The sequence below is a fragment of the Martes martes genome, assembly GCF_963455335.1.
Source record: "Martes martes genome assembly, chromosome: 6".
Lineage (NCBI taxonomy): Eukaryota > Metazoa > Chordata > Mammalia > Carnivora > Mustelidae > Martes > Martes martes.
The window spans coordinates 96080437-96097778 of record NC_137893.1 but is presented as its reverse complement, the minus strand read 5'-3'; the positions used below and the strand labels follow the sequence as shown (position 1 = coordinate 96097778).

The window sequence follows — 17342 nt, the reverse complement described above, 5'->3', positions numbered from 1 at the left end:
AGCCCCTCGCCCTGCTCAATCCCAAACCCCTCGGGTAATCCCCTCCCCGCTCCTCCCCACCCCTTCGCAGCAGATACTCATTGTAATCAAACAGCAAAGGGATAGCGGTTTAACTGCAATCAAATAGGCCTCAAATGATGCATCAGCCGCTTACTGCTCTGTTTGAGGGGGAGAATGTATCCTTCCAGGTATAACTGGATTACGAGGTTTGGACACGCTCCTCCCTGTGCAGATCCCAGGCAGAACAAAAGAAAGGGAGGTCTGCACAGAGAGACACTGGTTTAATGTGGCGGTGGGTGTGTAATTGTGTGTGTGTGTGTGTGTGTGTGTGTATTAATCCCCATTTCTCAATGCAGGGATTGCTTTGGTTTTTGGTGATTTTCACAGCGATAAAGAAAATGGAGAGATGGCGGTAGGCTACAGAAAAGGAGCTCCCCTCCCCCACCAAATCCCCCTCCCCAAAACCATGCCTATAGATCCTTTAGTATATGAAGTTTCATCTTCATATAAAGGAGATTGAATTCCGAATCTGCAGCACATGTATTTGGGGACTAATGAGGCAGGAGAAGTGTGTTTCTGGCTCTATTTTCAAAATGGATGAGCTGTACAGATGATTTTGGGCAATTCTAGTAAAGAGAGATTCTGGGGGCCCTGACAAAAGAAGAAGAGGGAGGCTTCCCACCCCACTCCAATCGTACTCCTCCTGGAAGTCGCTGAAAGAGCCAGAGGCTCTTTCTAACTCGAGTTCCAAAACTCAGGGGCCCGGCAAAACTGAAAGAGCAGAAGCAGCTCATCTTCCTGCCCAAGGAGCTTGTGGGCAGCCAGCTGTGGGGACTGTAGAAGGGGAGAGCGGTCAGGTCCATCCACCCTGCTACTGGCAGACTGGGCGATTGATGCTAAACTCCGTTTCACAGAAGCATTTTTAAAAAATTAAATCAGATCTGACAATGTTTGTACCACAGCGTAAATGCCTCCTCCTCGGCGTGCCAGTCACCTCTAAGCGATCTGACAAACTCCAGCTCCCTTAAAACGTGCAGAGTTCAGATCATATTAATTCCCCCAAAATGTTTGATTCAAAGTAGTTTGTATTTTGTGTAGCCACGGGCAATCCAGAAAGTGCTCCTGCCTGCCCATAGCTGGGTCCGCTCCCTCTCCGCGTGGCCCAGAGGCTATGGCGGTATTTAAGCGTCTGAAATTAGCCTGGGGCTGCAAGGCAGAGTGATCACAAAGCAAAACAAGGGCGCTTCCCCTCTTCACTTTTTTCATTTTTTTCTTTCTTCCTTTTTTTTTTTTTTTTTTTTTTTGAGTTGCCATTCCGATTTCTCAAAAAAGACCAGGGCCAAATGTCACTTCCCACCCAAATATGGAAAAGCTGGGTCTTCTCATCTCATCTCCATCCGAGTCTGCAGGCCACAGCCCCCTACCCAATCAAACCCCTACCCCTGCCATTCCAACCTGGATCCATTCATTATTAGCAACATCATCATCGTCGTCGTCGTCATCAACATTGTTCTCCTACTATTAAATTCTCAGAGCGAGAAATGAAAGGGACCTGTGCCTGACAAAGGGGAGGGGGCCATGAGGGAGCCTCAGAAGATTCATGGGGAAAAGAAGAGTGGGTTTTCCTTTCTTTTTTTAATGATTAAAAACACAGACGACTCCTGTAAATAGAAGCCTCATTTCTTCAAGAGACGCTTTTTGAAACCCAGTATCTGAATATTCAACGAAGGCAAAGCTCCACTCTGTACGTACAACATTAATATGATCTCTGCAGAATTTGCTACTCAGAAATATTAACATATCAAAGCCGAAGCCGGAGGCGAGAGAAGCTATCGATACGAGAGCACAGGGTAAAGTAAAGATTATTGGTTCTGATGGTTGGAGTGGCGGAGCTGCGGGCAAAATCACGCACACCATTAAGTGAGAGTGAGCGCGCGGGAGCTGCATCTCAGAGGCGGTGGCAAATATTTTATCTAGGTGGTTATTACCTTGCCGCTGCCCCTCTTCCACGCTTCCTTTGGCTCCTTGGCCTTCATTATAGCAAAGACAATGTAACTGCCACTTACCGAAGTGAGTCAGAGAAATGGTATTTTGTTCATTGCAAATAGAGACGGCCAAATTTAAAGAACTGAGTGCCCCCCTACACACACACACACACACACACACCCCCTGCAAACAAGGACAGCCTCTCCCTGGTGAACTCATAGGGGGCACTTAGGGATCTTTCTTCTAGAAGGATACTCAGGAGACTTTGGAAGTGAAATCTGTTTTGTTCCTCCCACAATAAATTCTAGAAATCATTAGAAATGTAAGTTTATCAGAGAACTTAGCAAGGGAGGGAAAATTGGCAAAAAGTTGTGATTTTCAAGAAATGTTTCCTGTGGAGAGTTACCTGTAAACATGGATTAGAAGAGAACCAGACATTCCTACCTAAACAAAACCGTTACACAATATGGCAATATGGCAGAGTGCTTAACTTAATACCCTCCTGGTGTTTGATGAACAAAGGTGACTCGAGCTATTTAGATTAAGAATCTGGTGCACGACCGTGACACGAGAGAGAAGGGACTTCCTCAGCTTTTCTTCAAAAACGGGGAGTCCTGAGATGAGGGGCTGGGCAGGTCCCAGGAGGATGTACAAAACCTTTTAAGCAAGACTTCCTTGCTCTCCATGTGTAAATTGTCATGAACATTGATTGTTTCAAAGTAACAGACACACACTTGGTCTCCAGAACTCAACCGAGTTAACTGGCCTTTCTCTAAGACATGTGGAAATGCAATAAATTCAGCAGCTAAATTCTGAATGCCTTTGCAGGGAGTGGGGGTGGGGGGTGAGGCCTGGGATTTAGTCAAACAATACAGATAGACGCCCCAAGTTACCACCCCTTTCTCTTTGGAGCTATGCTGTTCTCCTAAAAGATCAATATTTGGTTTGAAATCACAGGCTCTATGCTGATTTTCAGGTGAAACGAAGTGACACGGAATTCTGTAAGAGCAATAACACATCACCCAAGGAAGACCATTTCTGTGGCTCTAAGAGGACAGGACCACAGTTCCCATTTTGTAGTTATCCAGGAGCGTAGGCCTTTCTCCGGGGAATGCTGAGCGTGTGTCCCCTAAATCTCTCTCCAAAAACTTCAACTGATTACACAGCCACCTCCCTGCCAGCTCCCGCCCTCGGTCTCAAATAACTCCCACCCTCTGCCTGCTATTGTAAGGTCTGATGCGATTTCCAAGCATTTGAGAAGGTGATCTTGGGCTAAGTGCGCAACTGAACGCGTCGACCGCAGCAGCGCCAGCCGGGCTCTGGGAGGAGCGGGCTTCGGGCGCTAATTAGTGGCGCTGTCCTTCAGCACCACCGACATCTCCGTGCGCCCTGAGTGCTCAGCCTCACCTTTAGCGTGACGGCCGCCACAGACCCAGATCTGCACATCTCACCTGACCTTTCTTTCACCATGCATATTAACCCCTCCCTCCAATAGCATGTGAATTTTATTTCAATTTTTACTAGTCTTGGGCCTATTTCATCTCACTTTAACATGACTGAATATTAGCCGAACTGACAAGCTTACTACTACTCATTTAAAAAAAAAAAAATCCTTACGGAACAACACTAGTGGTTTTTTGAAAAATAGTTTCAAATCTCCCTGGAGTAAAACAACGGAGTCGAATAGCTATTTTACATTTAGTGGAAGTTCCAAATATCCACTATGACAAGCCTCAAGTTCCAAAAGAAAAGCAGTCTTTGTTTTTGTTCCTCCTCAATTTAAATGGGGTTTCACATTGGACACTGGATTGTAAAACCTGCACTTTAAACATGAAAGAATCCATTGCTTTCTTTGGAAAAGCACTGGAATCTTTCAACAAGCTTTGAGGAGGATGGACAGGGACCGAAGGACATTTATTTGGTGCCATCAGAAGTGACTCACTCTTTAGTAGTTCTGTTACTAAAGACAACTGCGGCCCTGGAGCTGGAATTAGTCCTGGTGAATAGGCCACATCTTATTAATTCGTATGAAGTTGGGATAACAGCTGGTCCCCTTGCCTGTGTGCTCCTCGGGTTACTCAGCTTTGCTGGGAAAATAAGCTTCAGAGGCTCTGGGTACAGTTAAGTGGGGAAGCCAGCAAAATCTGCACCGCCTTGAGGCCCTTAAAATGTCATAGTTCAAAACCTTTTGTCAAAATGGAACATCTGAGATGCAGCCCCCCTCAGTGTCTGAGCCAAAATCAACAGCTCTCGACTCTTGCCTTCCCCCCCACCTTCCAATTCCATGGGTAACTCTGGATTCAGATGTTTTCCTCAACAGATGGGAACAAGAAAGCTTTATCCGGTACAGTTAACACCACCTCCTCCTCCCACCTCCCTTAAAGAAAGAAATGTTCTGGACACTTAGAAAAATAAGGGCAGCTACAATATTGGTGTTTCATTAGCCTTCCCCGAAGCCTCAACGAATCTAGCCTTTCATAGAATCCTTCAAAGCCTCAAGCTAACACCATCACCTCAATCACCCAGGCTGTGGCTGGCACATTCAGGACTAAAAGAGACCAGAAATTCTGCTTGAGGATGTGGTGATGGGGAAAGGAGGTGTGACAAGGATTTTTTCCCCTTTCCTTTCTTTCTTTCTTCTTTTTTCTTTTTTCTCCCCCTCTAACTTTGATTGTGTCACTGTTCCATGGAGAATAGCAAATCTCTTCTATCATAGCTCTTTGGGGCACAGTCTGGGTTCAAGCCTCAGTGAAGGAGGGGAGTATGCCTATATGGGACCAAAGTAATCGACCAAGAGTAATTGTTTTCTTAATCATCAGACAAGGGGTCCAATGCTTAAAAACACCACCAGATCTTCAAAGTATCAGATGAGAGAAGAATGTTTCATTTTAACATGTCACTTACCTCTTCTTATCACTCCACCTTGACCATTGAGAACAAGTCCACACTGGGCTTCCACGGAGCCCTTAATAAAAGAAAAATAAATAAAAGCACTCAAATAGGTACAAATAGGTATGACCACATGAGGTAAGTCTTTCAATCTGCCCCATTCCTGAACCCCATAACCCTGTAGTAGACATTTAAAAGCAACCACTAAACTGGAACAAGTTTGGCAGCACACATGATTTTAAGGGGGAAAAAAGTGCCAGAAAAACCACAATCTAAAAGTTGTATAAATCTTAAGGTATGCATTTTGCAGCACCATACAATATTATACTTCAAAGTACCTGAGTGCCTTTCATCTTGGCATAAGGGAATGAGAAGCCCTTTGAGTCCCCATCAAGGCAGATAGCATATATACAGACAGTTTCCACGGCACTTTCTGCGTGGAGCAAATTACACTAAAAGTGTCAAGTCTGGCACTGTGGGTTTCTGGGGAGCTCAGAGGAGCCATTTCAAGTGCAGCCTTCAAGATATCTGATGTTGGTTCTGCTTTACCACAGAAGTAGTAGTATCCTACCCAAAATATGCCTTAGAGAGGAAGCACCTTCAGGTTCACTCACTGTAGATCTTCAGGCTCCTAATGGATTGAGGGATCATTTGAGCTGGGAAGAAGGAAAGGGTTTGCTGATTTTTGATAAAGAAAAATAAAAATTTCTCTCTCTGTCTTTTTTCCCCTGAGTTGAAATGTGTTAAAGGCTCATTTTCCTTTACAAACAAACGAGGTATTGGACATGAAAGAGGCCTTGAAGGGTGTTAACCTACCCAACAGCCCGTGAAGAGTTAAGTAAATGCGGAGAGAGTCGGTGCATAATAAAAACCCACTTTACAAAACAACCTTTACAGCCCTGGCTCCCTTTTGCTTCCCCATTTTCACCATATTGAGGCAGGCCTGTAAGACCCCCCTTTTCAACCTACTCACGAGCTCTTTCTTATTTTAAATGTTCTGCCTTAAAGTGATTATCAAATCAATATGAAAAAAAAAAAACTTGGAGACTGAGCATAAATTAAAGCGGTGATGGGAAAAGGTGTGACAGTTTCCTTTGTTGGCCATAGCAAATCTTTTTAGGGGACTCAAAGATGGAACTGAAGCCACAAGACTGTTTGCATCTGTTAGGCAGACTTAGACCGCCCTGCAAACCATTGGACTTTCACTTAAAATTCTGTGCAGGGAAAAGTATATTTACATTTGTTGCATTTGAAATGAGGCATATGCTGATGAATGTTTTAAAAAGGAAGAAATAAAAGGAGAGAGACGGGTTTCTCCCACACATCCCCTCCCTATTTCTCTTTTTAAAAGTAGCTATTACTTTTTTTCTCTTTCTTTTTCATTCTGCCAACTAAGTCCAAGAGGAGTGCAAGAAAACAACTTACCAGATTTACTACTTGCTTCATATATATATAATATATATATACAACACATATATAGCATATATATACACATACACAATGATATGTACATATATAGATATGTCTATAGACATAGATACATAAATATATCACATATCAAACTCTTCAACTTCTTCTAGGATCTTGGACTGTTTCTCTCAGTATGAATATTCCCTCAGTATGAGCAATAAACTAAAAAACTAAAAAAAGACTATAAATAGAAAAAAGACATAAACTGAAGAAAAGGTCTCAAAATATCTGAAATGTAGAAGGTAAAGGGCCTCTAAGCTCTCCAAGGGAGCGAACCACTCTCCCTCCCGTTCTCTGGCGCACTGTTAAGATGTTTATTTTCTCAGAAGAAACGAATCTTGGTCTCTACACTTAACAAACTTTTCCCCCTCATAAGTAAAACATGTTGTTTGGTCGGATGACATTGCATAAATGACCAGTTGAATGGCACTAAGTCGAAAATTGGATAAACTACGGTGTTCTTTTGCACGGGATTCGCCCTTTGTTTGGTGCTTGCAAATGTTCTAATCCCCTCTTTTGAAAAATGCCCGGCTTTGTGCCTAGCACAGAAAAAAAATTTGTACAGATACAAAAAAATCAGCAGCAGCCGCGGCTATTAAAAGGAGTAAATAGGTTTTAGTTGAGCTAAGCATTGAATGGCAGATTTTTTCCCCCCTTGAGACATAAGGGGATCCTTGTGAAAAATGTAAAAATGTTCTGAGCGTATAAAATTATTTTGTGAATATAAATGTAGAAGTCAAGGTTTATGGAGCCAAATTTTTTTTCTTGTGTGCCGATCTTGTGCCCACGGCTCTTTGTTGGGACTGTAAGGGCTTTCACTTTAATTTTAAAATGATCCCTTGCTTGGAGGTAAATGAGAGGCAAAGATTTTCCGTGCGCAACAAGGGATCTCTTACGTCTCCAACTTGTGCTCTTGGAGTATCTCCCCTTTCGTTATGGAGGCTGTGGAGAGGGTGGCCAGCTTTGTGCGGACTGAAAAAGTAGACACTCAGCTACAGCTGTCCTTTCAGCCAGAAGAAGCTACAAATTCATGTCTTTTGAGTTCTTTTTTGGGATATTTGTGGGTTTATTTGTTTGCAATGTGGTTGTGGCAATATGTCTGAAAAATTATAAATTCTATTGTTGGCAAAAAAATGTGCAAAAATACATTAAGAAAAATGTAGGAGAGAGATCATCTGATTGATGGCCTCCACAGTATCTAGATTCCTCCCTCCCTCCCTTCCTTCCTCTCTCTTTTTGCTCTCTCCCTCATCCCTCCTTTCTTTTTCTCCTTTCTTCCTTCCTTCTTATTTCTTTCCCCTCTCCCCTCATTTATTTCTTAATTTCCTTCTTTTTAAGAAGTTGCATCTTGTGTAAAAGTTAATAACCCGGTGAGAAAAATAAAGTTGTGAATTACCCAACTGAGTGGTGGGATTGGGTCTCCTTAGACAGACTTGGGTTCAACTCCACAGCCTGGTGAAGTGCATTGTGCAGATTCTTTGATTGGTGTGAATTTTGAGACTTTCATTTGCAATTCTTTACTATCCACAGCAATCTAGTATATTCGGGGAAACTTTTCCCAGAGCCCAACAAAGTCGCAGTACAAACCAGCACCCCCCCACCCCCCCCTCCAGTTCTTAGTAAGTTTCCACAAGCTCAGTCTGGGACAGACACCTAAGACGCCGGCGGGTAGACCCAGCAAAACGCAGAGACTGAAGGTGCGATTGGTCATCATCTTATCGAGTCTTACTCGGAGTCCAGTCGGCTCAACCCAGCCTCCCCGATCTCCTCCGCCCCATCCCCTCAGGGACAGAAATGAGGATTCACAACCGATTTCTGTGCAGACCGACTGAAAGTGGGGGCCCGCAGCTAGCCAGACTCCCGGGCGTTCAGGTGAAATGCCTTGATCCAATGAGAGTGACAGAATGGCGCACGCCTCCTCTAATTGTTTTGATAACTTTCCATAATAAGTGGGGTGTGTGTGTGAGAGAGGGAGAGAGAGAGACAGACAGAGAGAGGAGAAGAGAGGAGAGGAGGGAAGAGGAGAGGAGAGGAGAGAGGAGAGGAGAGAGGAGAGGCGGCTTACACTTAGAGCTTTAACGGTTCGGGAGGGGGAGGGCAAAGAGGGGAGGGCGCAGACAAATTCGCTGCATGCTTATTTACCTGCAAGTCGTCCGCTCCCGCGGCGGCCAGCCCCAGGCTGGGCCCTGGCAGGAGTCTTTGATCTGGGTGCATTCCATACTGAGAGCCATGGCTCATGAGGGACAGGTCGTGGCGGCGGTAGGCATCGAGGCAGCCCAGCTCCCGCCTCTGCTCGTCCAGGCAGGACGACTTGAGCGCCCGCGCATTGTGCAGGTTAATAAAGTCGGTGGGCTCCCCGTGGTGGATCTGCTGGTAGTACTGTTGCGAGTGGTGGAGCGAGTTCAGAGAGTAGGCGTCGGGGGTGACGGCCGGGTGGCTGTGCTGAAACTCGTAATGGAAGGACTGGTGGTGGAGCGGGGTGTACTGGTGGTTAGTGGAGAAGTAGGGGGACGCGAACTCGGTGCCGGTGGTGGAGTAAGTTAAAGGAGAGGAGGAGGAATAGGCGACAGTGGAATTGGCTACGGACTCCAGACAGCCAAGCTGCATCAAACGGTAGCTGTTTGATCCGTCGTGACGTATCTGGAAGGAAGAGGGGGAAAAGGGAGAGCAGAAAAACTTGAGGTTTGTCATTTTGCAACCGAGTCGCCGCTCTCCCGGAGCCAGGAGCTTTCTCTGGCTCTCCAAGGGGAGCGAGCACGCAGGGCTGGGGCCGAGCCGCAGCCTGGGCTCAGCGCCTTTGCCAGAGAGCCTTTGCGAGCAGGCGAACTGGGGGTGGGCGGCCTCGTCCTCACAGTCGAGAGGGCGGAAAAAAATCCCCCACCCTATATAGGTGCGGGTGACACACCACACACACACACATACACACACACGCGCGCACACACACACACACACACACACACAGCCCCTGCCTAACTTGCACTGGGAGCTGGGCGCTGAGAGCCAGGTTTACGCCTGACTCCCGGGCGACGGGGAGCAGAACCCGAGTCCACACGCACAGAACGCGGGCCGGCGCCTAGCCACTGCAACCAGATCCCAACACCGGCTTTCCGCGGCTGTCCTTGCTGAGCTGTTCCGCCAGAGCTGCTCAAAATCATTATCCATATATTTACAAAATCCAGTCTGTGCAAATCGTTCAACTTGTTCATTTCCTTAACCATTTGGGGCAAGGAATCCGACTCCCCTCTTTCCGCTTCACTTTCCTAGAATAAGCCCATTCCAAAGGGGTGCGTTGTTCCCCACCCCCCTTGTCCACCTACCGCCCCCCATCAATCTCTTTACTTTGCCTTTCTGAGTATCTTTTTTCCATCTTTATCTCTTTCTCCTCACCCCCTCCTTCCTTTCTTTATTATTAGGATTATGTTTTCCCCCTCATTATGGCAAATGTTTCTTAACATGGCAGAGAGTTGCCCTTCCTGGCGACAGATGTCATAACGAACTTTCTCCCCTTTCCTTCCTTAACTTCCCCCGAAAGCCAGATTATAATTAAACGTAACGGTCCAATATAGATTAGAGACAGGGAAAGCTGCCACCGCCGCAGCCACCGCCGCCGCCGCCACACACACGCGCGCTCAAAAAAAAAAAAAAAAAAAAAGTAATAATACCTCGGCATCGTGGACTAGTCCCGGAAAGGTAGTTGACATGTTGGGTTTCTCCGAAAGCTTACGATGCAATTTCCCTCTCCAAAAAAAGAATCGGGAAAAAAATCCAAACTTCTTGTATTTTCCAATTTTTTTTAAGGAAAAAAAAATGTTCTATAGATAGAGATCTAAATTGTAATGGCTTTGCCCGGATCAGATAGCTCCTTGCCTCGTACCCACTTAAAAACCTGTAGGAACAAAATTTTCCCTCTGCACAAAAGCAGCTCCCTGGAACAGATTTTGTACTTGCTGAGTATTTCTTTGGCTGATGTCGTAGGTCCCTTGGTAATATAGAAGTTTTGAAAATTAAGCATCAGCACTGAGAACTGGGAGGACAATAGGCAGAAGAGATTTATCCCAGGAGACAAGGAATAAATATTGTATCTTCGCCTAATAAGGAACTGGAGGTTCTTTCAACATTTTTATCCATTTTTTCCAACCTTTATCATGCTTTTCTATACCGACTGAGGTGGGGACTCATCTCTACAGAGAGCATTTGCACACATTTTATTGTGAAGATAAAGATCCAGCCCCGATATGTGTATATTAGAGATAGAAATATATATTAATTAAAGCTTCCTTTTACATGAGTAAGTGTTCATTCCTATTGGTTCCACTCCCTAGATGCTGAAGACTGCTTTTTCCAACAAGCACCCAAGTCAATTTCACCCAGATTGGGGTGTCTGCCTTTACCCAAGTGGAAACAATATTGCTCTTTCCATATTTACATCGAATTTGGGTTCTTTCCCCTTTTTTGAAAGGCAACACCCTGTGGTAGCTCACACTTTCAGCAGCTTTTAAAATAAATAGCCACGGTGGACAGCCCCAACTTTTCATCATAAAGAAATGGTGTAACTGGCAATATATTTAAGAAAAATACAAGAGAATAAAGACGTGTGACAAGATTCTACATTTAGGTAAAACGTTGTCTTCCACTCCCCAACCCAGCCCATTTTCCCCCTCTTTTGTGTTTTCCTTTTTCCCTTTCTGAAACAGAGCTGGATTGGGGAGGGGGGTGTAGACCATTTAGCAGGGACACCAGGTATTTGAACACTGCTACCCCAAAATAACCCTTAAATGTTTGAAAGTTATATTTTACAAAGAGAGGGCAGAAAGGAGGCAGTGCACACCTATCTCTGTCTCTTCGGTGGATTTCTTGACTTTCAAACAGTATTTGAGCTTTACTTCGTTCAAAATTCAGCTCCCTGCACCAAGTGTTCCAGCACCTGGCGGGGGTAGCGGTGGCTACATGCTGGGAATACTGAGGCTTTGCAAGGTCCGCTCTCCAACCCTATCCCGTCAGAACTGGCTGGCCCCACAGACTCATCTCAGAGATAGAAGGAGTAATTTAGTCTTAATTGCCATTTCATTTGGTTAGCTTTTAAGTGTTTAAGCTGAGAAGGTGTCTTAATAATAAGCCGCAGGCAAACAGGCATGTGGCTTTTTTTTTTTTTTTTTTTTTTAGGTCGGGGTTTGGGAGGGTTTATTAGGATCTGCTCATGCAGGCTAACTGGGGCTGTCACTCAGCGCTCTTTGCTTTATATAAATGGACAAAGGCACACGACAAGAATTGAAATGCACTGTCTGAAATGGAGATCCGTGATACTTCAGTCCTGCACAAGGGTCAGCCCCCAACACTTGCACCCTTTTTCAAGGTGTGCAAGCACCCCCCCCTCCTTGAAATTCTATATTTTGGTCTAATGAAGTCAGGAGAATGAAAGCCCAGTGAAGATGAAAAGAAAGAATGCCCAACTTAATCTTTAAGCAGGAGGGGGTAAGATGAGTGCCCTTGGCACCGAGGGGCTGAATCCCAAAATGCTTGCAGCGGAATCTTTTGTTTGTCAGGGCTGAGTGAGGCCTCTATATTCCACCCACAGAGGAAATAAATAACCGTCTGTGGGAGCTGGGGCCGGCCCCCTCGACCTTACCCCAGGAACCTCCGCCTCTGCGAAGGTGTAACACCCCTCTCACCACCACCAGCCCCCATCCTGGGAGGGGGTAGAACCCGCAGGTTATCTTGAGAATTGCCAGACGCGCTTTTCTAAGTAGATGATGTTGGTCTGAGCTCAAATGGAAAAGGATGGCCCCTTCTCAGACAAGCTGTAAACCCCTCCCCCAACTGCTCTCCTGTCAGATACGTCTTCATTGAAGGCGAAGGGACCTTCTTTCCCCGGCTTACGTCCAGGCAGCAGACGCAAAACCCTCTCCCCTGGGAATGACCAGGAGGCTCAGGACGCGGTGGCCGCCTGCTCTGCCTGGTGTTCCAGCGCGTTTAGCCCATGTGTTTGTCCCCGTCCGGGAGAAGATCCACACGCAGCCCCCGCACTGCTGACACTCTTGGTAATGAGCTCTGGCCTGGAGCTGAGCACTTCCACAGAATGACCTCTAGCTGTCTTGTCCCTCTAAATCCTTTTGGACATCAAGGAAGAACAGGCAATCTGAACTCTCCATTCCACTCCTTATCCCCATTTCGTTTCCCCGAGTGACTTCTAGATACCAAGACAAAAGGTGTCCAGGGTTCATTTACTGTTTCTCAAACCTTTGTGGAATTAGAGGAAACTAAAGATCTGGCAGAATGAGAAAAAACAAACTTGTCTTTGTATTTAAAGGAAACGAAACTGGGAGGGTGAAGTGCGTCTCTTGGCTTAAGGGTCTACTTTGCCAGGGTCCACATCTGCCTTGAAACGCTTTCCCCCCCACTCCAGTGTCCCAGCTTCCCACACCAGCATCTGAACGGTAGGGAAACTCCATTTGGCCAACTGCTCCCTCTCGCCTCATCCCAACAAAAAGAAAAAGGAAAAAAAAAAAAAAAAAAAAAAAGCTGTCTGTCCCTGAAAGAAAAGTTGGGGAAATCATCCGCGCCATATGCACATACTGGTCAGCGCTCCCTTCCATCTGCTCTGGGGTTGCTCGGCGCGCCCCTTTTCTAAAGAAACTCATCGAGGCAGGTGTGTGGCTGCGCTTGTTTTGTGTGTGTGTGTGTGTGTGTGTGTGTGTGTTGCGCGCGCGCACGCGCACGCACGAGATTTGTTTCTGTCATTCTCCCCGCCCCCCACCATCTCCCCCTTCCCATCCAATTAATAGTTTTGAGCAATTAATAAGTGCCATCCTGTTTGACCCAAAGACTGGGCTTTTCAGCAAAGCTAATTCCTCTTTCTCTGCTTTGCCCTTTTGCGGGAGAGCGATTGGCCACACATTCTCCAGCGGGCGCTTAATTGAATTAACTGGCCACGGCGAGTTGGAGACATGGTGACAATCGCCTGGGGCTCCCTCCCCGGAGAAACCGGTAGTGAGCATCCTAGCCTGAGCCTAAGGCCCGGCCAGCTCCCGCCCACTCGAGATAGCTCGTAAAAGCACAGGAGAACCCCCTGCCAGCCTCACGCCCTAGAAGCTGAAGAAGGGTCTCCCGTAGCACCCAGAGCTTCTGTTCTGCCTTCTGATTCCATGCTCCACACCCCAGGAGGGATTGTTCTACTGCAGCCGCTTTAGGAATCTTCAACATATCTATAATTATTATTATTATTATTATTATATTTTATATATATTAAATCTATCATTACTGTTTTAGTTAGGGTCCAGAGGTAGAAAAGAGAGGTTATGAACTGTTTTTTTACAGTTCAGATGCTGATGTGGGAAGCTCAGATCCCTTCCTGAGCTTCTGTGCTGGTATCATACAAGTCACCTCAGTTTTCATCCAATCCCAAATATCTCTACTGAAAGAGTCCTCCACTCATTGCGTTTTTGAAGTTGGTGAACAATTACCAGCAGACAAGCGTCTACCCTAACTTTATTAAACACGTTTCTCCTTTTCCTCCTCCTCTCCCACCCCCTTCTCCCCCCACCCTCCTCTTCTTTCTTTTCCCTACTTGGGATTTTCTTTGCTCCTCCAAACAGATTTTGTATGTTTTCCTGTTGTCTAAATAGATTTTCCTCACAAAATTGCCTGCATAATGCTAAATGAAATGGAGTAAAGATTGTAATTAATGCAATTATTTGGACACTTTTAACCCAAATTATTTCCTTTGATATATTCATTCATATGAATCAACCAGAATATCTTCCTTCTCTCTTTTTCCTTCCTTCCTTCTTCCTTCCTTCCTTCCTTCCTCCTTCTTTAGAGAAAGGTAGAAATGAGACTGAATCCATTAAACTTATGCCATATCAGGGCATGTGTGTACATTATCGAACAATGAAATTTAGTGTCTTCTGCTCCATTGGGGCACGCAGTTCCATAGCCCAGACATGAGTTGAGGAGATAATTTTCATGATTACAAAACCCGCCTTTGGAAGGATACTAGTATGGGGGAAGGAGCAGAGCACTGAAGATCCAACATAGTAGGCAGACCTTCTTTCCACAAAGCCAAACAAGAGGCGTAGATCTGAATATCAGTACCTCTCCTAATCCTTCCAGTCCTTTCCTTCCACTTTTTGTTTCGGCTGCACGTACAGAGCAGGGGGGCCTTTAGAGAGCCTAAAGAAAGCCAATGACTGCTGTGTCTTATCTTTTTTTCTTTTAAAGTAAGTTCTGCACCCAATGTGAGGCTTGAATTCAGGACCGAGAGGTGCCTGCTCTATGTACTAAGCCAGCCGGGCACCACCCCTGCTCTGTCCTACCTTAGTGTGTTTGGTTCTACTCTCTCTCAGGCACCTTTCCACCTGTTCTTGAGTCCCCTGCCCCCTGAGTGCCTCCATCCTGGCTGGATAAGCTTCTGAGCTCAGCCCGGGGTTCCTAGTGCCAAACAGAGGGAGGTCTCAGGGCCCTCTGGGGGAAGGGGTCCAAGTTTCACAATCTCTCAGGATTTTAATGACAATGGAAAGGTCTTATCCAAGGACTTCCTCCGGTTTGATTCCTCTAATCTCTCCCAATTACGGATGCTGTGGGTAGATCGGCAGGTGGGGACAATCTTTCAAGTCATTGAAAAGCAAACGGGTTGGGTCCAGGACACAGTATTCTGAACTCTGGATCATTCATTTTTTTCCTCATTAGTAATGAATGCAAGATAGAGAGAGAAGCGTGTTCCAAATACCAGGAAAATTCTGGTCAGAAGCCAAGAAGCTAAAACTTAGCCCAGTTACAAGGGCCAGGATATTTGAAGAGAAAAGTCTTGGGCAGGACGGGCATTCATGCCTAGGCACTCCAGGTGAAACACCCCACCCCCACCCCAGCTAAGAACGAATTGCTTGCCTTTCCTACTTCTATTAGCCTAAGCTGATGCTGACCCTGAATGGCTTTTTCCACTCAGGATGTGATAACTCTTCTGCCTTCTCTTGGTATCCCCGCCCCCCCACACTCCACTTTCAACAACAGAAGGACCCCTTTGCGTAAAATGTTACCTAATTCCAAAGGAGAAGAGGCAGACCATTTTAAAAAAGAGCTTTGGGGTATTTAAGGGAAATTAACATTTCTGACAGACTCTCCAGTCATTTCAGTTTAAGGGTTGTCATTGATTTTTCTAAATTCCTTTTTCTTACTTACTTTTTTTTTTTTTTTAAACCTCCTCCCGCACGACCCTACCCCTCCCTCCGCGCTGTTTGTCAAAAGCCTAACGCGGATCTGTATTCCGCTTCAGCCTTGCAGCCGACAGGCAACACGGATTCCATAATCGTACAGAGAAGATGCATTTGCAAGCAATTAAAAAGCCTTGCGAATGTATTAGTCGGAAATTAAATAGAGGAACTCGCGTCTGAAGTCTTCTCTTTGATAACAGTGCAAGTTCGAGCCAAGGCCCTCACGCGAGAGGGCAGCCTCCTCGCCCTTCTGCCTAGGCTGCCGAGTGGGACCCAGGCAGGGCACGGGCACCGGCTCGCGCACCCTCTCCGCTCCGCCCGGGCGCCGGGGGAGCCGGTCTCGACAGCCAAGCGGCGTCCTGGGGGGCACTCACTCCTGGCAGCCGCGCGAACCCGGGAGCGCGCGGCGCCCCGGAGGCCTCCTGGTTCTTCAGCTAAGGTCTTGCTCTCTCGGGGGAAACTTGCTCCCTTCGGCGAAGAACTGCGTGAGTTCACAAAGGGCCGCGCTCTGTCCTTCTCCCCGCCCCCAGTCTTTCAGTGTTTCACCTTACGGGGCGCTAGGGGTGTTTGAGGCATTCGGGTCGTCCATGGAGCCTTCCTTCGCTAAGCACCTTTGCAAGTATTGACTCATTTGATCCCGAGAACACTCTGGTCCCCACAACGCAAGGAGGGAGGATTTGCATAGTTATTACTTTGTTTTTATAGAGCAAAGAATAGCAACAAAGTAATAGCAGGAGCCAGCATTTATGGAGCACTTACTGTTTACGGACTCCTTACAAGCATTGGGTCGGTTAATCCCGACAACAGCCCTAGGAGGTAGGTAGAGTGTGTGTTATTATTAGTTGGAGGTAAGGCGGGGTAAGTGCCCCTTCCAGGGGAAACGGAGGCACTTGGCAGTTGCTCAAGATTCTCCCGCCCCCGCAGGTTAGGCAAGCCTCCAGAAAGTGAGGCTTAAAAGGGTAGGAGTGATCGCCCAGGTTTCCTACTGCTACATCTTCTGGCCCGTGCTGTTGAATGGAAACTTTTCCAGAGTTTTCATTTCTTCCTTTGTATCCCTCAGTTCTAGACTCCTGACGGACGGAAACCACCCACCTGGAGGCCCTGTCTAGGTTTCCTTTGTAGTAAGAGATGCGCCACCTTGACGCCTTCTGGGGGAAGCCTTTCGGACTCCCGAGGCCTCGGATCTGGCCTCTCTGATCTCAACTCTCTCTTCTCTGGTGGCGACTGTGTGCCGGGCTCCCTGAGCCTGTCCCCTGCTCTGGAGCACCGGCCTCGGGCCCTAACCCTGGGAGTCAGTGGCTCCGGCCTGCGGGGAGTGCGGAAGACAGCCGGCGAGGACGCCTGGGACAAGCGCAGGGTCCTGCCAATCTCCCTCAGCACCTGCTCCCAGGCAAGGTGGAGGGTGCCTCTCTGTGGATCCAGCGCTAGACACCGGGACCCCCGCCTCACCCGTGCAACCACAGGGCCTGGGGCTTCAACCCCGATTCTACCTCAGCTAGTTACTTAATTTTCTCGCCTGTAGAACGGGAAAAAGACTATGGACACTTAGCTTATCAGAACACTGTGACGCTCAAGTGAAAATATATATCTCTTTGATCAGCCAGGGCGGAGAGAAGCTCTTAAGAAATGTTGGGTGTTATTATTTGAAAGGAGGGGGTGCTGTTAAGGAGGTAACGGAAGAGAGATGTTATTAGGGCAAACTAGCTCCCCTAGAGTTGGTCTTTGCAGCTCTTGGATAGATGGCAGCAGAGAAAATCCAGCTGGGAGAGATGTAGGAGGTCATCGGGTCTT

At 46.7% G+C, this 17342-nt stretch overlaps 1 protein-coding gene across 2 annotated transcripts in view; it reads right to left on the bottom strand.

Moving 5' to 3' along the window:
- The window catches only part of TFAP2D (transcription factor AP-2 delta), a gene marked incomplete at both ends in the record, with an annotated part of 53470 nt that extends 43424 nt beyond the window's left edge, over positions 1-10046 (bottom strand). Inside the window, 3 exons of one of the 2 annotated variants that reach the window (XM_080806621.1) lie at positions 4891-4951; positions 8488-8985; positions 10008-10046. In XM_080806621.1, coding sequence (XP_080662747.1) covers positions 4891-4951; positions 8488-8985; positions 10008-10046 — 598 coding nt within the window. Of the gene's footprint in view, positions 1-4890; positions 4952-8487; positions 9037-10007 lie in introns of those variants that run through there. The other variant, XM_080806620.1, reaches the window with a different exon arrangement.
- Positions 10047-17342: the final 7296 nt, after the last annotated feature.